This window comes from Tamandua tetradactyla, chromosome 10, assembly GCF_023851605.1.
Source record: "Tamandua tetradactyla isolate mTamTet1 chromosome 10, mTamTet1.pri, whole genome shotgun sequence".
Taxonomy (NCBI): domain Eukaryota; kingdom Metazoa; phylum Chordata; class Mammalia; order Pilosa; family Myrmecophagidae; genus Tamandua; species Tamandua tetradactyla.
This window is the reverse complement of record NC_135336.1, coordinates 26,808,023-26,831,102: the sequence shown is the minus strand read 5'-3', so window position 1 is coordinate 26,831,102 and position 23,080 is coordinate 26,808,023. Positions and strand designations below refer to the sequence as shown.

The window sequence follows — 23,080 nt, the reverse complement described above, 5'->3', positions numbered from 1 at the left end:
TATTAGAAAAAAGGAAGGAAGCTGTCTCAACTTTCAGATCTTCCTATTACAGTAGGACTTGAGGCAATAAGCACATAAAGATTCAAATTTAATATTTACTACCAGGGTACAAAAGAGATGTGTCAATGCACATCTAGTTATTTTGCAAAAAAGCTGTGAAAGTGCTTATTTTTAAATATCCAGAAGGAGTAGAAGAGTCAGGTCTCTTAGGATCCATAATTTACTTAATGCTGTCTTCTTTTAACAAAGAAAGAAATCACCATTTAAAGTCATGATCTACAGAGCCACAAACCTAGGTTCAATCCTAGAATATTATTTACCACCCAAGTTAAATCAGTACTCCAGGTCTCGGTTTTCTCATCTATAAAATGGCATGATATGGTGTTGACTTGAAAACTCAAATAAGATAATCCCCATGGAACATTTTTCATAAACTGTAATGCATTATGTAAGTGCAAAGAATGGTGGTGCCTGCTGCACAGGTGATAAACATTTAGTAAGTAGATAAATAAATGTTTAATAAGTAGAACTAAACCAAGGTTTAGGTTCAAATCATTTTGGCTTATCCATAGCATGAGACGAAAATCATTCTGGAGGCTATAATGTTCTTATCAAATGAAAGCAAATTCTTGAAACTGAGGGACAGCAAGAGAAGGGGACAATGGAGAGGCATGGCAGTACAATATGCTACTAATCATACCAACTAGGCAGTGAAAAGGATTTGGGGAAAAGGTGGGTATTGTTTACCTCCAGCCCTTGTTATGCCAGCCCTGAAATCTAGCAAGTACCCTCTGTCCAGTTCATGAGCTGTAGCCACTGCTACTGGGCTGCCCGTGAAGACTCCCGCTTGTACTCTGGCTGTTCTCGTGGAATACTTGGTCAGGCCAATCTAGTTCAGAGACTCTCAGCCTAGTCTTGGGAGCAAAACCAGCACTGGGACCCTGAATTCTTTATGCCACAGCAGTGAAAATTTTCTGACAGTCACACATCCGTTCATTTAGAACCCCAGTTTAGAAATTTCCTTTCCAAGAGACAACTGCAGGAGGGACAGGAATCCCCTAACAGCCAAAAAAGATTGGTATGGACAGAAGAGAAAAAAAACATGAATTAAAAAAATAAATAAATAATGGGGGGATAAGGGATAAAATAAATTGGGTGGATGGAAATATTAGTGGTCAATGAGAGGGAGGGGTAAGGGGTATTGGATGTATGAGGTTTTTTCTTTTTTCTTTTTATTTATTTTTCTGGGGTGATGCAAATGTTCTAAAAAAATGATCATGGTAATAAACACACAACTATGCAATGATACTGAGAGCCACTGATTGTACACCAATGTATTTGTGAAGATTTGTCAAAAAAATATTAAAAAAGAAAAAGGGTGTATGTGTGGTTCGGTGGCAGAATGCTTTTCTTCATGCAGGAGACCCGGGTTCAATTCCCAGACCATGCACACAAAACAAAAAGATTATTTTAAAAAACCCACAATTACAAGACTTGAGGATTCTGACTATAGGCTCTTGAATTATCCCCAGGGGGAAGGGATATCATTAACTACCTGGCTATGAAACCCAAGTTCAGAGGAGACAGTCAAGGGAGGAGGCCAGACTTATTCCCTTTGGGTTCCAAGAGAAGAAAGTAGCCCAAGAAAGTCTGAGAGTAATGCCTAGAGTCCAGAATTAGGCCTGGGAATCAGGCCCAGCTGCTCCCACAATGTGTGGTGCTCACTAATACGTGAGGCAGAACAGACGTCTTTGGCTGTTACAGGGTGTGCAGCTCCTCAGAGGCTGTTGGCACTCCCTGCTCTGGGTATTGGGAACCATGACAGGATTCCCTGGGTCCTAAGGGAAAGCATAGGTTTTTAATAGGCCCTTCCAGCCACTTTCCCCAAAATGCAGTTTTCCCAGACACCCTCCATCCAGTTACTTTTCATTCACTGGTGAGATATCCTCTAGGTAGGTAATACCCACCGGTAAGTCCAAAGAAACCTCCAACAACACTTCTGGATCCCAAATAGCCACAAGTCATGAGCAGTTCACTGCCATAATTTTTAACTACCACTGACAAACATCCTTTTAGATCATCCTGACCCCCTCCACCCTTTGTCACCCTCTTTAAGCCCCAATCTGTGGCCTTGGGAGCAGTTGAACCAGCATCCACAACAACTACACAAATGCAGGTTTTCAGAGCCACCACTGAGAGCAGAGCCCCATAAAGGGAACTTTTTCTGGTGTTCACCTGAGTCTGAGGTCATCGTCTTCTCCTCCCCATCCCCAGTAGTTGTTTGAGAATCCATTCACCTTGGAAAACTGCTCTCTGGTTAGGGCAGTAACACCCCCAAAATATCCTCTGTAACGTAACCTGCCACAAAAGAGAAACAGTAAAAGGTGAGAACATTAGAATAAAGCCCTTTTGTTCTCCACAAGCACTTCCACGGTCTGTAATTTTACTGGAGGCATTCTAGGAAAACTTCAGAGACCACGTACTTTGTAGTTTCACCCATTCACTCCTGCTTGACACCCACCTGCCACATTCCTGTCCTTCCCTGTCCTGCTTCCTTCCTCTGGCTAATCATCTGTTCTGCTCAGCACACTAAGCAAGGTGCCACTCACCTTTATTATTAATGTTTAAGTCTAGATGTCTACGGAAGGCGCTTATAATGTACACCACAACATTAGACCTGGGATGGCTGATTTCATCGGACATGCCAATCCAATCAATTGATGGTGGCTGCCATCTGGCTTAAGAAGGATTCTGAGGATGCAGCCAACTTCAGCCTAATTAGTTTTCCTTTTTTTTTTATTTGAAGGGGAGAAGGGAAGCAGGAAACAACTCACCTAGAGTATCTGCTAACCCTATATACACTCTGTATACAGATCTCCATTCTTGCATATGCAAATCTCCATCTCAGATTCTGATTATCATTCTGTCTTCCTGCGGAAGGAGTTTAACCATCTAAGGGCCAGCAGCCTCATCAGGAGACTGTGAGCAGAAGCACTGCCTAGGCAGAACCTTGGAGATGGTGCCAGGCCCTAACAAGGGTTCACACCATGAGAATCACAGTAATTAGTTGGTAGCAATCCATAAGTAATCACTCTCCACCACATGCAACTGGCTAAACACTGGGATATGTGGCCCCTGCCCTCAAAGAGCTTATAATCTAACAGTAGAGGTGAGTGTTATCAGGACTGGGAGTAAAGAGGCACATCAGGAGGAGTTGGGCCTGGAAATACTCGAACAGGTAGGAAAATGAAGGAATTGCTGATGCTAGAACTGCAAAAGGAAAAGCCTGGGAAGAAGACAAATGCAGGTTGTTTGAGGTCCACATGGAGCCAGGTTAGGTGGAGAGCTTCTGAAGGAGAAACAGGAGTCAAGTCAGTGAAAAAGGTCAAGGAACTCTCAGTTTCACAAGGATTTTTTATTTTTAAAGGTCTTCAAGGCCCAAGGTTGAAGAAAATAAAGCATAAAATAACAGAAGAGTCCTTGTAAAGAGCAGGTAGGTTCCGAAGGAATTCTTGGCAGCAAAACTGGCCACCTGCTGGACCAGAGCTTTATCACTGACCCAAGGAGTGAGAAAAATTTATTGCTGGCTTCATCAAGTCTGACACCTGGGGAAAATTACTTTAACATCTTCCCTCTGCATGTGTGTAAAGTGAAAATATTTCTTGCACTTCTCATCTTACTCACAGTGTTGCTGCAATAGCGAATAAAGTGTGGAACAAGTTCTGTGGCTTCTGTGCAATGACACAGTTACCAGCAGGGGGCAGACCCATAGCTGCCTGAAACCAAAGGGATTCTGCTCAAAGTGGCAAAGGCAAAAAATATGGGGGGTTATGCACGATTGTTCTGTAAACCCACTTCTCTAAAAAAAAGAAAAAAATACAATTACAAAAAAATGAATGGGGAAGAGGTCAACTCCTACTTCACTTATACATCTTTCTATCCTGGCCACAATGATGAGACAGTCCATATGACACAATAAAATAGAAGAATATAAATGGCAAACCAAGACCAGAGAAAAACTTTAATCAGGATGAAAATTAAGATAGAAATGTATTAGGATTCAGATTTGCAAGTGATGAGATTATTTTTAGTTTCTGAAAGAAGGCCATAGTTTCTTGCATCCAGATCAAAAGGAAAGATAGACTTGATTTGTTTTAAGAAAACCTGCTGTTTACTCAAGGGAGACAAAGTCTTTCCTAATATTTAGTTATAAAAGAAATGCCTGGCTGATTACAATAGCAAGTTACAAAAGCAGGATTCATGCATGGGCTATTTCTTGGAGTGAGTGTTTCCTTGTGAAAGACAAGCCTGTGACACCCAGGTGGAACTCAACATCATTCCAGGTAGGAATACCAAGAACTCAGCTTTCTAATGGTTCAGTTTTAAAACAGAGATAAAACCTAGATTCCTAGCAAAATATCTGCCCTTCAAGCAATGCTTTGTGATTATAATTTCTCACCATACACATTTAGAAAGAATTGGGCAATGGGCAGTTTAAGTTATCATCTATGGCAAGGGTCTGACTGGTGTTTGCTGTTATAGATAACACTATCTGATTAATTTAACACAAAAAATGAACAGATGGTAGATTTGACAAGTTTCTGAATAAAACCAAGGTGTTCGGCCACAATATGCTACTTTCTTCAGTGTAGAGGTAGCGTAGGACACACACACACAAAAACCCTCCAGATAATAAGATTCAGATTCAAAGGTCAAGTTCCTCAAAGAAAAACACCTGACTGTTTTCAGGACCCCTTCCCTGGTCTCTGGCCCCACTGCCCTGCCCTGGTAATTCAGGATGGGATATCGCTCTTCTCAGTTTCTTCCTTCTTGCTTTGCTCTATCCAGCATGTAAACACTGAAATGAACTAAGTTGTCTCTTATCATTCCCCAGCTGTGACCATGTGTCGACAGCTCCCCATTCCCTTCCAAAGAAAATCCAAACCCCTTAACAGAGCAAACCAGGCCTCATAATCTCACCCCTTCCCAGCCTCACCTCTCTGCTTGCCACCCTCCCAAATATTTATCCTTGAGTCCTAATGACCTACTTGCATTTCCCCAAAAACTATGCTATGTTTTCTCTTACTTTCCATATCTTGGAACTTTACCAGCTAGCTCCCAAATATCCGATAAGATAAGATGCCACCTTCCTTGGGAAAAAGTTTTAAACCCTTCCCCATGTGTTCCATGCTCCCACCCATCATATTTTATTCTACCTGTTTGTTTAAATCCCACAGCCTATGCAGGGATTGGACTTTAAAGTCAGTCTATGTATGAGGCAAAAATCACCAACAGTCAATGCTTCTCTTAAAAGTTTCTCAAATAGTCCAAAGGGAAAGGCCTACACCATAAAAGAAACATGGAAACCAAAACCAAGTGATTTATGAAGAGAGTCACAGTTTCCATCTCACACTCACCCCAGATTACACACTTGGCTGGTGGAAACCCCTATATTAGTTATCTTTTCTCTTCCCTCTCTACCTCTCCACTTCTCATTGCCAAGTACTTATTAATGACTTCATAGAAGTGAAATGCAAAAATGATGCAACTCCATTGTAGCAACCTATCTCCCCATTCCAGCACTCCAGGGAACTCCTTGAAGAATACACTCTACCTTATTCAACAGTCTCATGGCCCCTAGAATGACAAGCACCACAGATATGAGCACACATAAACAGAAGAGCTTGGGGAAATCAGACAGGAAAGCATGCACACACATTAGCAAACTGGACTTTCTCTCATAGAGAAATTTTTTGGTCACTGTATTTCCTGAATAAGAAAGTAGCATAAAAGAAAATGGTTGGAAAGTAGCTATGCCTCTTCTGGACAAGAAGAAGAGGACAGAGATGATAGTACCTTACACCTCCTGCAGTGGCTTTGAGAGAAAGGGACTTGTCCTTGGTGTCCTAGCTCCTGAGCAGACTACACAATGAATATGACTCTTACCGCCCTCCCCAAAAGCTGGAGAGATGCCAGTTGAAATGTTACGGTCTCACAACAGAAGCCTAAGAGTTGACCTAGGGAGCAAGATCTCATTGCCTCTTAGAGGAGAAAGTGAGGTTAGATGATAAGTTACTTGAGTTCCGTTTGGTGTGGGACAAGTTCCACTGGCTGGGCACTGCAGAATGAAGCTGGCCACCATTTGCAATGCTTGAATTATTTTCTCTCTCATTCTTTCTCCCTTGTCTTTGTGATCCTCTGCCAAAGATACTGTGGGAGTTGTGTCTGTATTACTTTCTCTGTTTGCTGTTTTGTACTTTAAATGAAATACCACGAACCATTTTTCCTATTTCTTATTTCCCTAAGGCAGTGTGGACACTACATCCACATAGCCTTGGCTATAAGCAGGGCAACCGTTGTGACCTAGCCATCCCATCAGCCGAGCAGCCTTACCTGTACCCAGTGCTGTTCCTGCCGACCACTAGGTGCTTTGGCTGGTCCTCGCACTTATAAAGGTTAAAGTCATTCTCGGGCACCAGGTCCACATCGTGAAAAATGAAGCAGTTCCAATTCTCCTCCTTGAGAGCTTCTAAATAGCCCACATTCAAGAGTTTTGCTCGATTAAACTTTTTACGTCCAGCCTGCAGACATGGAGATTAAAACTTGAAAATCTCTTAAGATAGATCCATACTTTGCCCCTCTTTAGTTCTGATTTCTCATGTTATTCTTGCTGACTCACAAAGACTATATGTATGACGTAAAGACTGGACAGAGTAAAGGTAGTGATGATAAAAGACCATTCGTTTTTTTTTTCTTTAGGTTTTATACATACTTTTTCATTTCATAACTAAAAAGCTTATCTTAATTCCATGTAAAAACTACAAGGCCTTTTTTACATACTAATACGCCAATTAGTATATATTTCCTCAGTATTCAATTCTCATTTGATCCCTATCTTACCCTCTGTTACAAATTTACATGAAGCTTCCAGGAGATTTAGTTAATGGCCTGGCAGAAAGGATCAAGAAATCCTGACTTAAAAACAGAGAAGGTTATTGTTAATATTTCTAAGCTGCTTAAAAGTTTCTTGGACACACTGTAACAGAATCACATTATAATGATGAAGATTGAGGCTAATCCTCATACTAGCTTTATGAGACGAGAAAAAAAAAGAACAAACACTGGGTGAAAAAGAACATGATTTGGCCTGTAATATGGTCAAAGTCACAACATGAAAAAGAAGTTACAGTATTAATTTTGCCATAGCTGTTTGGATCAAATTCTAGTTCAATAAACAGTTTATCTTAACAAAGTATAATCAGTTCTCGGAAATTATCACAGTGATTTCCTGAAAAGAGTAACACAAGTAGATACATTTTCCTATTCACAAAAATATAATATACGTTGAGGGTTGCTGTCCTGAGTAGGAATGCAAAATCAAATAAATCACAGCTATGACCAGCAATGTTAAAACAGAAATATTTATAAGCAAATATAAAGTTAAAATTTTGTTTCAAGTCCTCAAAAATGGGCATAGATGCACTATGAATATTGAGATCTTTTTTTTTTTTTTTTTTCACATGGGCAGGTACCAGGAATCAAATCCCGGTCTCTGGCACAGCAGGCGAGAATTCTGCCATTGAGCCACTGTTGCACCGCCTGTATATTGATTTTTAAGAGTCTGAGTTTATTATAAAGTATACACTGCAGAACTAGCTGCATCATCTGATCTGTCAAAAATTTTGCCTAAAACAAAATATTACTGGTTTACCCAACATTAAGTACGAAGTCAATGATTTTGGCCAGGTTCTTAAGAATTTTTAAGGATTTGAGAGAGAATTATTTGGATGGTCCGGGCCAATCTTAAAAAACTAACATGGATATTTAAACTGATGCCTTATTCTTCTTTCAGTAAACTTTAAAACAAATAGAGGCATCTTTAATTGAATCATTGATCTTAGAGCTGAATTCCTCAAACGCAGCCTACATTTACACTGTTTTTCTACTAAATCTTGTTCCTGGGAGGTAAAGTCATAAATCTAGAAAGTGAAAATTAGACATAATATGTTTTACATAATAAATAGTGGCAAAATTAAAGGCAGAAAGGTGAAAACATTCTTAGTACTATTACAAGAAAATTTAACATGGCTAATGACACACAGAATTCTGTCAAATCCTTCTATGAAGATCTCCATGAAAAGACATACTCAATATTGAAAAGGAATTCTAACATTTTTCTGGGTAGTGTATGGCAAATGTAGAAGAAAGCATAAGGGAGCCCATAAATCTCAGAGAAATATCTTAATAGCAGTTACTGGCTAACATGAAAGGGTTAACAAAAACACCAGCCTTCCTCCAGAGATTAATATAAGGGTCAATAAAATTTCCCAGAACTTGGTTCCATAATCCCACAACCTGAGACAAGAACTTCCTCTATCCCTTTCAAGGATAAACAACGTAAGAGAATGCCCATTTGATGATGCTCCTTCTACCAAGATAGACAAAGGGTAAGGTGTCCAAGAGCCCAAGGGAGAAGGACCAGGAAGGAGGACAGGGTTCTGGCCAGGAGGCCAGTCCCACACTCACCTGGTGGATGATGTAAATGCCATACTCCAGCTGCTGCCTCTGCAAGAAGGGGTGGAGATGTTCCAGCAGGAACATCAGGTGTCTCTCTCGGTTCCGATGGGGAATGAGGATGGCGACTCGTTGTAGAGCCTTGCATTTCTCTGGGCGATACCGGCCCCCCTCCACGTGAGGGTTTTCTTTCCTTACTTCTTCCAAAGTGAGATCTGGTTTGAAATTGAGCTTGTTCAGGCCTCCTACAATAAACACAGAGCAGTACCTTTCTTATAAGGTGTTGAGAGGCTTCCATGAGTTTCTACATGGAAAGCACTGGAACATTGCCTGGCACACAGTGAGCCCTATATGAGTGCTAACTTTTATTATAATTGCTCTAAGCTCCATTTGGTTATAAGTTATAATCACAGAAACATGTAACTAAGTTAATAGGCTGCAAAAGCAAGTAACTGATCTGTAACAGCGTTCCCTTGTTTCACCTGTATGTAGGAGAGGCAGACTCCCTCCATGACCCAGGGACACAAAGTTGCCCTGAAGGACAGAGAACAAAGTGACTCTTCAAATTTTCTTTTGTTCTTTCCTCTGTTCCTTCTCAAAATTCTAGGAGAGTCAAGTCTCTTTCAGAGTGCTGACAGAACCAAGCCCATGGAAAAGGCCCTTTTCCCATTTCTTCCCTGAGCTCTTGGGAACTGTCTTAGCTCCTTGAAGATAAAGCAGTGGAAGGAAGTAGAAAGTACCCTACCCCTTACCCAGTGATACAACACCTGTAACAATTTCCCCATTCCAGCCCTTGACAGATCTTTCAGTCCAGCACAGCATGTGCTCAGTGAGTCTAGAAGCAGCTTGGCTGAATGAAACCTAAGAGCCATCCAGGTATAATTAATCCTGTGCAAGGGTTCAAAGGTCAGGCTAAAGCTACAACCTCCTTTCCTGATCCAGATTAACAGGAAATACTGACAGATATACAGTGATCAGGCTGTAAAATCTCAACATGCTTACATGTTGCACTATCCCCTCCTGAGCAAAGTGGTCACAGGCCCTTCCTACGTATAAGTCACAGTGCTTTGCTCCATGTGACCTATCCACTAACCTGGCCATGGCTGCTTAGACCACCCTCCAGTGTATAAGTGGCTGAAAGACTCTGCAAGTGTTGAGGGTAAGTAACTACTTGAAACCACCTGGTCAGAGGGAGTAACAAGAATCTTTCCTGAGGGGCTTGCATTGGAGACTAAGAGTCGGCAATCAGTAATGCCCTAAAAATAGACAGGGAGAAATGGAGTTATGTGAAAGGCAAAAGCTACTAGAGGTATTGCTTGGCTGTTGAGATAGTTTCCTGTGGGTAGCCTTTTAATAAATTCTATCATCTGGAGAAACCTCACTGTGCTCCGTTCTTGCACACTGAAAGAACCTCATGCAATGCTTCCAAAATAAATTAGTCCCCTTGCTCACCTTCTAGCTTAACTTTTCATGTGTCCTAACCTTCTACCACCTGCTTCCACTTACTCTCATGGTCTGCCCATCACTCCCCCAATCTTCTACAGTTTACTCCACCTTAAAGCCACTAACGGCCCTTCCTAATACACCATTACTTTATGCCATCCCCTTTAATCCAGGTATTTGCTCAGTATTATCTCATAGTCCATCCACCCTCTATGAGTGGAATTATCTCTTAAATATGCAGTAAGGATATTGAGCAAGGGGGATAATACAGTCAGATTTGCATTTCAATAGTCCATTTTTATATATCAACTTATGTCATTTGTGAGCCGAACAATTTCCCTAACACAATTAGGAGCAATGTTTGGGATTTCTGCGACTGGAACAGCATACCAATATGAATGCAGTACAAGACTGTGATTCAATTAGGAAACAGCATCTGCAGTTTTTTATTCAGCTAAGAGCAGCAAGCCTCCAAAGAGTATAAGGCCACCCCACAGAGAGCTAATTTAGTGTATGCAGAGCCAGCTCTACCCAGTTCTGTGTGAGACACTAGAGTTCCACAGAGCTGGAAAGGGTCACCCTCACTACATCCCACTCGCCATCTCCTGGGGAAGAAAAGCAAATAGATGAACAATACATGGGGATCACACAACAACAGAAACACAGGCAGGCACAGTGCTCGCAGGCAACAGTGCTCTGGCACAAAGCAAACACAAGATTTATCTTGTGGGACTTGGGCAGTCCCAGAAACCTGTCTAGAAGAAGAGACATGTGAAGCTGCAATTTTGATGAATAAACAAGAATCTGCCTGGCAGACACGAATTGAGGAAAGTCATTCTAGAAAGAGGGAACAACACAAGAAAAGGCTCAGAGGAGTGTCTGGAGAACTTGAAACAATTTTTTTATGTTCTAGAGAATCAAGCTGTGTGGGAACTAACAAAGCATGGTGTTCTCTCTAATGCGTTCACTAAAACTGCTTTACTGTTCATTTAAATTGAAAGGTAAGATCAAAGGAGAATCAAAATATACAACATATTTAAGAAATAAACATTAAAGACAACATTGAAAAACTCACTCAGTCTTTGACCTTTGACACCATACTTTGGCCAAGGGCATGTTTACAGATGTGCAATGAGGGAAGGCTTGAGTGTGCTTGCATTTTTCCACTTGCACTCTTGTGTTCTGACAATGCCATGAGAAGAACATGTCCGAGCTAGTCCACTGGTCCCAGGAGGGTGAGAAACACATAGAGAAGAGGCCACCCAGGCTAGATCAAACTACCCCCCACCCCGCCCCACTCACTCTATAGTCTTGTGAGCTAAATACAAGCTTACTGCTGTATGCTATTGAGATTTTCATGGTTGGATAATAAAATTGGGTAAGTTCATATAATGAAATATTATGCATCAATGAAAATGAGCAAGCTACATACAACAATATGGTTGATCTCATGAACATAATATTGAACAACAAAAGCCAGACACAGCAGAGTACATAAAGTTTGTTTTCAATTAATAAAGTTCAAAAACAGGAAAATCTCAGGTATGGTGCTAAAGAATCTTGAAGAGAGGTTAGTGCCTAGAAGAAGCATGGAAATCTCTAGGATTCTAGTAATATTCCCTTTCTTAATTTACTTATTATTACAAACAAACGTGTATAGGTGTCTTCATTCTATGAAACGTAATCAAGCTGTACACTTCTGTATATGTGCCATCTTGAAATAAAAAGTTTACATGTTACTCGTAAAAAAGGAAAAAAAAGAAAAACTTACTGAGGTATGGAGACAAATAAGGGCAATTTTCAAGTTCTGCTTTTCTCATAGCTGCTGTATTAATCACAACTTCTTCCTTCTTCAAAACTGCAGTCTTGTTGAAATGAGCTATGAAATTTTTTGCTTTAGGAACCTCTTGAATAGGATCCCCAAAGTAGTTACTGGTGGCCCACCCGACCACCATCAGGCACAAGGTAAAAAGAAACAGCAATCGAAATTTGTAGGAAAGGTGGAAGGTGAAGTTGAAGCCCATGTCTTTTATTATGTGAGTTATGTGTATCTCACTGCCTCAATTCAGGCTAGGAGGATTCTTCAAGTTCAATTTTTCCAATCTGTTTGCAGACTTGATGGCAACTGAAGATGCAATGCCTGCTTTTGCTCAGTTGTTCTACTCCAACAATCTCTAAAAGACAATCATAAAAAAAAAATTTGTTTCCAGGGGAAATAATGATGGTTTGAAGCTGTTATGTACCCTAGAAAAGGTCATGTGCTTTTAATCCATTCCTGTGGCTTTGGACCTACTGTGGTGGGGCCTTTTGATTAGGCTGTTTCAATTGAAATGTGACCCACCTCATTCAATGTAGGTCTCGATCCTCTTACTGGAGTCTTTTATAAGAGATAAAAGACAGAAAGAAAAAAAAAAAACCCAGAGATGAAATTCAGAGAAAAATCCCCACACAGAAGTTAAGAGAGACAGAAGGTAAAAGACAGAAACATACAGAAGATGAGAGAGGAAACCACTGAAGCCAGAAGCTGGAAGCAACAAAACCCAAGGAGAGAAGGACCAGCAGACATCGCCAACCACTGGCCTGGCCATGGGACAGAGGAGCGCCAGCAGCCTTTCTTCAGAGAAGGTATTGTCCTCTTGGCCTTAATTTGGACATTTTCACAGCTTTAGAATTGTAAACTTGTAAGTAATAAATCCCCTTTGTAAAGGCCAACGTATTTCTGGTATATTGCATTCAAACAGTTCTACCAAAGCAAAACAGAAATCCTATCCTGAAATGATTCATTTCAACACAAACCAAAAATCAATTCCCAACAGACCTGGACTTCAGAGATCAGAATATCAAGATCTTAGAGGTGGAAGATTCCCACATCTATATATCACAGAAGTTCTCTCTGGGTTACAGCCAGTTTGTCCATCACCCAAGAAGAGAAGCTATTTCCAGACATTGTACAGGAAGAGAAAGCAAAGAAGAGAAGGAAGTTTTGAGCTGGGCAGAGCCTAAAAAATAGACTCTAACCATTCTCTCCTCAATTACATCTTCCTGTCATAGCTTTAAGAGAAGGTTGACAAAATACAAAATCCTGTTACAGAAACATATGTCAACCCCAAGAGAGAATAAGGGTAAAAATAAAACCTCTTCCCTGTGAAACCTAGAAAAACATGTTCTTCAACAACAAGGAATGAAAAGCCAAGGACTGTAATAAATGTTATATTCACAGTGAGGCACTGACGAAGGGCACATCCCAACACTGGGAGGGGCGGGGGAGTGGGGGAGAGACATAAGAGAATCCTAACACAGGATTTAATAATCTGTCATAACAACAGGTAAGAGTCCTCAAAGAACACTGTGTTTCCTCTCTCTATGTGGGACATGACTCCCAGGGGTGTGGACCTTCCTGGCAATGTGGGACAGAAATCCTAGGATGAGCTGGAACTCAGAATCAAGGGATTGAGAAAATCTTCTCAACCAAAAGGGGGAAGAGTGAAATGAGACAAAACAAGTGTCAATGGCTGAGAGATTCCAAACACAGTCGAGAGCTTATTCTGGAGGTTATTCTTATGCATTAAATAGATATCACCTGTTTAGTTAAGGTGTAATGGAGAGGCCAGAGGGAACTGCCTGAAAAAGTGGAGCTGTGCTTTGGTGGCCATGTTTCTTGAAGATAATTGCATGATGATATGGCTGTCGCACTGTGACTGTGTGGTTTTGAGAGCCTTGTGTCTGATGCTCCTTTTGTCTACCTTATTGACGGACAAGTAAAACATGGATTAAAAATAAATAATACGGGGAACAAATGGTAAAATAAATTTAGTAGATTAAAATGCTGGTGACCGGTGAAGGGGAGGGGTAAGGGGTTTGGTATGTATGAATTTTTTCCTGTTTTCTTTTTATTGCTTTTTCTGAATTGACGCAGATGTTCTAAGAAATGATGATGATAATGAATATGAAACTACGTGATGATATTGTGAGTTACTGATTATATAACAAGAACAAAATGATATGATAAGAATGTTTGTGCTTGTATGTGGTTATGTATCATAAATAAAAAATAAATTAATTTTAAAAAAAAGAACACTATGTTTAATAAGATCAGGGGTTTTTAGTTAGACAAAAACTACAGCTCCCCACATACCAGTCATGTCCTTGGGCCAGTCACTTAACTGAGCCTTCACTTCCTTATTTGTAAAAGAGGAATAAAAATAGTGCCTACCTAGAGAGGTTATGGTGGGGACTGGATGGCCTGATGTAATAATAATATAATGAGCATGTTAGCTCATTATCTGGTGCACAGTAAGGAACCATGAAGTGGTGACCATCATTGCTACGATTATATTAGTCTATACATAGTGTAGAGTATACTACACTAAAATATATAGATGTGAGGGTGGCCTGAATCACCCCTTTACTGATGGCATATTTCAGTAACACGAAGTAGGAGAATGTGAATTCACCTCTAAGAGGTGGCTATGCTTAGTCATGGAGAAAAACCCGGTTTCTGAGGCCACACAACTGAGAACCCATCTTGGATCCTGGTAAATATGTTGAGGTGATGAAGGCTACTTGGCGAGGACCCCTGGGGGCACAGGCAAAAACACCTCCTGCATTCTCCCTGCATCTTCAAAACAATCCTCTTCAAATTCTAAATGTGTTATCAGAAGAACACAAAAAATGCTGAAGCCAGGGCACTGATAATTTCCATGACCACACTCATCCTTAATGAAGTGGAGAAAATGGGGATCAAATATTTTCTACAGTAAGGAATAACTTGAAAAAACTTATGATTAAATCTTAAGTGACAGAAATAAAAACAGAAAATAAAGTCTATTGTGTATTATGATTACCACTAAAGATAAAGGAATAAGAAAAGTCTAAAAAGGAATATACCCAAAAGCTAATAAAAGGAATAAAGGATTAGCTAGCAGTGTTTTTTTAAACTTCTATTTTTAGAATTATTTTATAATGTGGTTCTGACCTTTAATAATGCAATCAAAGTATCTTTACTGTTTTTATAAGACATTGGGTAGGCAAATGGCAAGTAACTGTAAAATAGAAAACTAACAACAACCCATAAACAATTCAGCCACTTTATAGATGGCCTTATACTTACTAAAGGGTCGTATTCCAAAACTTAAGCTCTGGGTTAGTTTGAGACTAAAGAGCCTTTCCCTCTAGACACAACGTTATAAATCGAGGGTAGGTTCCTGTGTCAGTCCACAAAAGAGAACACGACCCAGGAAGCAATTAGATAGCATGGCCTGTGTCAATCCTGCAGGCAGTAGTAATAGCTAATAAGAACAATAATTTATTTGAAAATTTACTGGGGCTAAGGGCTTCACACGTATGAACGTATTTATTTCTCATCTCAACCCAGTGAGGTAATTATTATTCTCTTCGGTTTTCAGATGAGAAAACTAAAGTTTAAAGAAGGTAAGTAACTTGTCCAAAACCATTCGATTAGTAAGTAATGGAGCTAGGGTGGAGCCAGTGGTCAGGCCTGGAGCCTGTGCTTCTTATGCATCCTGTACACGGTCATTTCCCCCTTCTCCTCCTTGCTGCCAGGATCCACTCAACACAAACCCTTGAAATATGCACCTTTCCCCTTGGTGGCTTCTGACCTCTCTTCCACTTCCTCCTGTCCCTCTCCTTGGGACCATCTGCTCCAAATACCCTCCTGACAGCTTGCTCTCTCCTCTCCAGGTAACAATAAGTTTTCAAGCACCTGGGGCCAATCAGACAACCTCTTATAGACTTAACTGCAGAAGGCTTTAACATTAGGATTGGTGATAGTGTTTGCTAAAATCTCAATCTTGGAATATTTAGTCTGGGAACATTGCTTTTCAAGGAGTAATTTATGGAAGTGTAGTTCCCTTAAATGTAAGAACCACCAGCCTGAAGTGACTTATGATCATAAAATTACCGCAGTGTTAGAACCAAAAAGGACCTTAGAGAAGACTCATCTAGCTCACTATTTTTACAGAGGGGCTAAGAGAGATTTAAAAATCTACCAAAGAGGAAGAGAGCTGGGAATAATCATAAACTAATATTGCTGAACTGCAGCCCATGGGATAAGAAATTTATTCTAAAAGCAAGGAGCCACTATTAGTAATTACTTTATAATTAGCCCTTCATTGCTAACCTCTCTTCTTGAGACTGTCAGACACAGTTAAAAATAATCACTTCCCCCTTTTTTCAAGCCGCAGGGCCCTCGCCAGAACTGGCTATACAGGGAGCCAGCCTGAAGGAAGCTCAAGTGTGAGGTGTCCTTGGTTCCCCTAAGTAAATATCCCGAAGTACGCCGTACTCCTGCCTGCTCATTAGCTATCTGACTGAAGGTAATCCTTCTCACTATATTTCCCCAGTATGCTGGTCTGAATCTGTGGTGGACCCCAGAAAAGCCATGCCCTTTGATCCTCATTCAATATTGCTGGGTGGGAGTATTTTGATTGTTTCCCTGAAGATGTGACCCAGCCAATTGTGGGTGGTGACTTTTGATTAGATAATTTCCATGGAGGTGTGTCTCCACCCACTGAAGGTGGAGCTGCTAACTGGAATCCTTTAAAAGAGGAAACATTTTGGAGAGACTCCCTTTTAGTAAAGCCACGTGAAAGCCAGCAGAAGCTGCCATGTTCGTCATGTGCTCTTCCAACTGAGGACATTTTCTTGGCCTTGGAACTGTAAACTAGCAACTCATTAAATTCCCCCTTTTAAAAGCCATTCCATTTCTGGTATATTGCATTCTGGCAGCTAGCAAACTAGAACACCCAGCTATAAAAAAAGGTTAAAAATACTTATCTGGCAATATCGCCGTAAGAATTTAATGAGATAGTGTATACAAACACACTTGGTATATTTCCAGGTACAAGCCAAACTGACTATGATTGCCAGTGTGACTCATGTGTGGAGGTTATCAGAATGTTAGCAAAGATAATATCTCTGGAATTATGTGCATGATTTTAATTTTCTATTTTGCTGTAATTTCCTATTTTTCTTTCAATGACTACATATTACTTTTATAATCAGTAAAATATATCATACTTTTTTACAGAAAATTCTTTCTAGGGCAAGCGACTCCTGGTTGGTCGCTTTGGATTGGGCTCACTTATACTGACATTAAGTGAATGAGAGACCTTGTGCTCTCCTGGAGTTATTTTTTCAATCAAGTCTGTCTTAATAGGACAGGGAAAGAGTGAATGTAGAAAACAAATTTAGGCAGCATGAAAGAAGTTATTTTAGGGTAAGACTCACCACCCTTTTCCTTTCTACAAATCTGCCCTAGAGTTAGTTCACAATGGTTATGTTTTCATAACTTTTGTATGTTTCCTCTCAATTTAACCAGACTTTTCTGAGCACCTACTTTTTTCAGGCATAGTGCTAGGCAACCAGAGAATAAAAACAGAATTAAGGCAGAGCCCTTAATCTCAATCCTTTCCTAGATTTTAAAGCCTGCGATTTGTTTTTGAACACTCCAACCTCCCTATTTCCAAATAGGGGAAAAGATAGAAAACAAGACCAACAAAATAATGGGAATTAGTAAAGATAGGTGATGGATACCTAAGGGTTCATTATATAATTCTCTCTACTTTAGGGTATGCTTGAAATTTTCCATAATAATAATACTTTAAGCAACGGAGACAAACTACAACAAAAGGTAAATCAGCAGGAATGCTAAGTATCATTCTTGGAGAATCTTGAAAAGGACACAATTTTTCCCCCTCCAAGGTTCCCTTCACAAATATTTACTAAACACTTATACAGCAGGGATAAGTGCATGGTCTTCACTTAGCAGCTGAGAGCACCCAAATCAACATTCCAATATCCCTGAACCCATCTGGTAATTCCTCGGATACCAGGTGTCCCAGAGTGGGCATGATGTAGTCCTGGCCACTGGGTCCTACTGGGTGAGCATCAGTGAAGGGCTGGCATTTTGCTGCTCCTTTTATTCCTGAGAGTTCCCAGGAGGTGAAAATCTGTACTCACTTGTCCCATCTTCCCTGGGCCTCTGGTATTCATTCTCCCAATTACAGCTCCTTTAGGAGGCTTCTAAGTGATCACTGCGCAGACGCAGACGCTGAGGGAGCAATAGTTCCCTGGAAGGGGGCAGGAAGGAAGCAGGAATGTTAGCAGCCATTTACATTTGTAAGTCACTTAAAGTCAAAGACTGAGCTTCTCATACCCAAACCAGGAACCATTTGAGCAACAAAATAAATAATAATGGCATTGTATTTTAACCTATAGAGTAAAATAAACAACTAAGCACCCATACTAATATAAATAATCAAATATAGAAATTTGTTACAGTAAAATTTCAAATAAGAAAAGTGGGAGATGGAAAATCACCATTAGGCAAACACTGTAATAGTAATTGTTGCAGACAAGATCCACTGATGGATGCTAAAATAAATGGGCAAAAATTTGAAGATAAACAGAATTTGTATAATCTCAAAATGTCTTCCCCAAGACATGTATTAACTACAAAAAGAAAGACAGTAACTTTATATAGTGAAGAAACCAAGCAGATATCTCCTTAACCAAGCGATCAGGGTTAATGTCACCAGTGAAAAGACCAACTGACCTCACCAAGCCTGTGATCTGATGCACTAAGGGGGACACAGCTTTATCTTTGCTATTCATGCCAAAGATGTATAACTTCATTACAAGCAGGAGGAAACATCAGATCCAGTCTACAAAATAACTGATCAGTCCTCTTCAAATGGGTCAATGTCATGAAGTCAAAGGAAAACTGGGAAACTATTTCAAACTAGAGGAAACTAAGGATAAACAAAAACTAAATACAAAGAGTTGCATGGGTGGTTCAGTGGTAGCATGCTCGCCTTCCCTGCAGGAGGCCCAGGTTTGATTCCTGGGCCATGCACCACTACACCCCTAAAAAAAGTTAAATTAGAATTTTACTGTAACTTTTAAATTAGTTATTTAAAAAAAAGCAGAGACAATATAATCCAAATCCACATATGGTAGTAAAATTAATTCTTAAAGAGAATCACTATTTTTCTGTATTCTTAGTGTCTCAAACTGACTTTTTAGTTGAAGCAAGAAACACTATGATCTCAGCTTTGTACTAAAAGGCTTGAGACAGGAGAAATAAGAGGGCAAAAATAAAGAGTAGTTGAGAAGGAAAAAAATAAATAGGTTTAAAATTCCACATTGGGAGAATTTTAAAATCTGAAACGTAAACAGTAAAAAGCATGGTTCCACTGACCCCACCCACAGAAATAAAGGAAGTGTTGTGAGAATACTATGAACAACTTTATGCTAATAAACTTGACACTGTAGATGAAACGGACAACTTTCTAGAAAGGCATGAACAATCAACATTGACTTGAGAAGAAATAAACAACCTCAATAAACCAATCACAAGTAAAGAAATTGAATCAGTCATTAAGAAACTCCCCAAAAAGAAAAGTCCAGCACCAGGTGGCTTCACATATGAATTCTACCAAACATTCAAGAAAGAATTAGTACCAATCCTGCTCAAACTCCTCAAAAATATTGAAGCGGAGGGAAAACTACCTAACTCATTCTACAAAGCCAACATCACCCTCATATCAAGCCATACAAAGATATTACAAGAAAAGAAAACTACAGACCAATCTCTCTGATGAATATAGATGCAAAAATCCTCAACAAAATTCTTGCAAATCGAATCCAGCAGCACATTAAAAAAATTACACACCATGACCAAGTAGGATTCATCCCAGGTATGAAAGGATGGTTCAACATCAGAAAATCAATTAATGTAATACACCATATCAACAAATCAAAGCAGAAAAACCACATGATCATCTCGATTGATGCTGAAAAGGCATTTGACAAAATTCAACATCCTTTCCTGTTGAAAACACTCCAAAGGACAGGAATAGAAGGGAACTTTTTCAACGTGATGAAGGGAATATTTGAAAAACCCACAGCTAACATCATCCTCAATGGGGAAAAACTGAAAACTTTCCCCCTAAGATCAGAAACAAGACAAGGATGTCCACTATCACCACTGTTATTCAACATTGTGATAGAAGTTCTAGCCAGAACAATTAGACAAGAAAAAGAAATACAAGGCATCAAAATTGGAAAGGAAGAAGTAAAACTCTCAGCATTTGCAGATGATATGATACTATATGTTAAAAACCTCGAAAAATCTACAAAAATACTACTACAGCTAATAAATGAGTACAGCAAAGTGGCAGGTTACAAAATCAACACTCAAAAATCTGTAGTGTTGTGATGACCCGATGAATCCTAGAATGATTTGATCACTGACTGGAAAAGTATTTGCAAGCCCCCTTCAGGGAATGGTGAGAGCCGGAAGAAATTCAACTTCCCCAAGTTGAATTCTTGATATTCTTACAAGCAGTGTGGACAACCAAAGCTATAGGCTGAGCCCCCAGACTTGGGGTTTGTTCATGTGAAACTTAACCCCACAAAGGATAGGTCAAATCTACTTAAAATTTAGGCCTAAGAGTCAACCCCAAGAGAGCCTCTTTTGTTGCTCAGATGTGGCCTCTCTCTCCAGCCAACATGACGAGCAGTCTCACCACCCTCCCCCTCTCTGGGTGGGACATGACTCCCAGGGGTGTGGACCTTCCTGGCAACATGGGACAGGGATCCGGGAATGAGCTGAGACTCAGCATCAAAGATCTGAGAAAAACCCTAGAATGAGCTGAGAATTAACATCAAGGGATTGAGAGAACCTTCTGGACCAAAAGGGGGAAGAGTGAAATGAGACTAAGTGTCAATGGCTGAGAGATTCCAAACAGAGTTGAGAGGTTATCCTGGAGGTTATTCTTATGCATTAAGTAGATATCACCTTGTTGTTCAAGATGTAGCGGAGAGGCTGGAGGGAACTGCCTGAAAATGTAGAGCTGTGTTCCAGTAGCCATGTTTCTTGATGATGATTGAACAATGATATAGCTTTCACAATGAGACTTTGTGAATGTGAAAACCTTGTGTCTGATGCTCCTTTCAGTTACTATATCAACAGAAGAGTAGAGCATATGGAATAAAAATAAATAATAAGGGGAATAAATGTTAAAATAAATTCAGTTTGAAATGCTAGTGGTAAATGAAAGCGAGGGGTAAGGGGTATGGTATATACAATATTTTTTTTCTCTATTATCATTTTATTTCCCCTTTTTCTGTTGTCTTTTTATTTCTTTTTCTAAACCGATGCAAATGTACTAAGAAATGATGAATATGCAACTATGTGATGATATTAAGAATTACTGATTGTATATGTAGAATGGAATGATATCTTAATGTTTTGTTTGTTAATTTTTTTTAATTAATTTAAAAAGTTTAAAAAATAAAAATAAAAAAACAAAAAAAAATTTGTAGTGTTTCTATACACTAGTAATGAACATTATGAGGGGGAAATCAAGAAAAAAAATCAATTTACAATTGCAACCAAAAGAATAAAATATTTAGGAATAAATTTAATTAAGGATACAAAAAACCTATATACAGAAAACTGCAAGAAATTATTCAAAGAAATCACAGAAGACCTAAATAGATGGAAGGGCATACCATGTTCATGGATTGGAAGACTACATATAGTTAAGATGTCAATTCTACTTAAACTGATTTACAGATTCAATGCAATACCAATTAAAATCCCAAAAACTTACTTTTCAGAAATAGAAAAACCAATAACCAAACTTATATGGAAGGGCAGGGTGCCCCAAATAGCTAAAAGTATCCTGAGAAAGAAAAATGAAGTCGGAGGTCTCATACCACCTGACTTTAAGGTGTATTATGAAGCTACAGTGATCAAAACAGCATGGTACTGCATAAAGATAGATATACTGACCAAAGGAATCGAATAGAGTCTTCAGATATAGACTCATCTATGGACAATTGATCTTTGAAAAGGCAGTTAAGCCAACTCACCTGGGACAGAACAGTCTCTTCAATAAATGGTGCCTAGAGAACTGGATAGCCACATGCAAAAGAATGAAAGAGGATTCATATCTCACACCCTATACAATTAATTAACTCAAAACAGATCAAAGATCTAAACATTAGATCTAAGACCATAAAACTCTTAGAAGACAATGTAGGGAAATATCTTATAAATCTTATAATAGGAGGCAGTTTCCTAGACCTTACACCCAAAGCATGAGCATTGAAGAAAAAAATAAATAAATGGAAACTCCTCAAAATTAAGCACTTTTGTGTATCAAAGAACTTCATCAAGAAAGTAAAAAGACAGTCTACATAATGGGGGACAATATTTGGAAACAATATATCAGATAAAGGTCTAGTATCCAGAATATATAAAGAGATTTTTCAACTCAACAACAAAAAGGCAGCCCAATTACAAAATGGGCAAAAGACTTGAACAGACACTTCTCACAAGAGGAAAAACAAATGGCCAAAAGGCACAGGAAGAGATGCTCAACTTCCCTGGCCATTAGAGAAAAGCAACTCAAAATCATCTCACACACACCAGAATGGCCATTATCAATAAAACAGAAAACGACAAGCACTGGAGAGGATGTGGAGAAAGAGACACACTTATCCACTGTTGGTGGGAATGTCAAATGGTACAACCACTCTGGAAGGCAGTTTGGCAGGTCCTCAGGAAGCTAAGTATAGAATTGCCATATGACCTGGCAACCATTGCTAGGCCTCTAAACAGAGGACTGAGGGCAAGGACACAAATGGACATTTGCACACTAATTAGCAGCATTATTTACAATTGCCAAGAGATGGAACCAGCCAAAATGTCCATCCACAGAGAGTTGACTAAACAAACTGTGACATTTACATAAGATGGAATATTATGCAGCTGTAAGACAGAATAAAGTTATGAAGTATGTAACAACATGGATGGACCTTAAGGACATTATGCTGAGTGAGATTAGCCAGAAACAAAAGGACAAATACTGTAAGGTCTCATTGATATGGACTGACGTTAGTGAATAAACTTGGAATATTTCATTGGTAACAGAGACCATCAGGAGATAGAAATAGGGTAAGACATTGGGTAATTGGAGCTGAAGGGATACAGACTGTGCAACAGGACTGAATGTAAAAACCCAGAAAGGGACAGCACAATACTACCTAACTGTAATACAATTCAGTTAAAACACTGAATGAAGCTGCATGT

The 23,080-nt window shown here is 39.5% G+C and overlaps 1 protein-coding gene across 2 annotated transcripts in view; it reads right to left on the bottom strand.

Annotated features, from left to right (window-relative positions):
* Positions 1-23,080, bottom strand: part of B4GALT4 (beta-1,4-galactosyltransferase 4) — a 66,884-nt gene that overhangs the window by 38,256 nt on the left and 5,548 nt on the right. The window contains exons 1-6 of one of the 2 annotated variants that reach the window (XM_077118254.1): positions 22,668-22,737; positions 17,938-18,047; positions 11,729-12,131; positions 8,527-8,759; positions 6,394-6,581; positions 2,236-2,358 (exon numbers count right to left, since the gene is read on the bottom strand). In XM_077118254.1, coding sequence (XP_076974369.1) covers positions 2,236-2,358; positions 6,394-6,581; positions 8,527-8,759; positions 11,729-11,981 — 797 coding nt within the window. In that variant the 5' untranslated portion in view covers positions 11,982-12,131; positions 17,938-18,047; positions 22,668-22,737. Of the gene's footprint in view, positions 1-2,235; positions 2,359-6,393; positions 6,582-8,526; positions 8,760-11,728; positions 12,132-17,937; positions 18,048-22,667; positions 22,738-23,080 lie in introns of those variants that run through there. The other variant, XM_077118251.1, reaches the window with a different exon arrangement.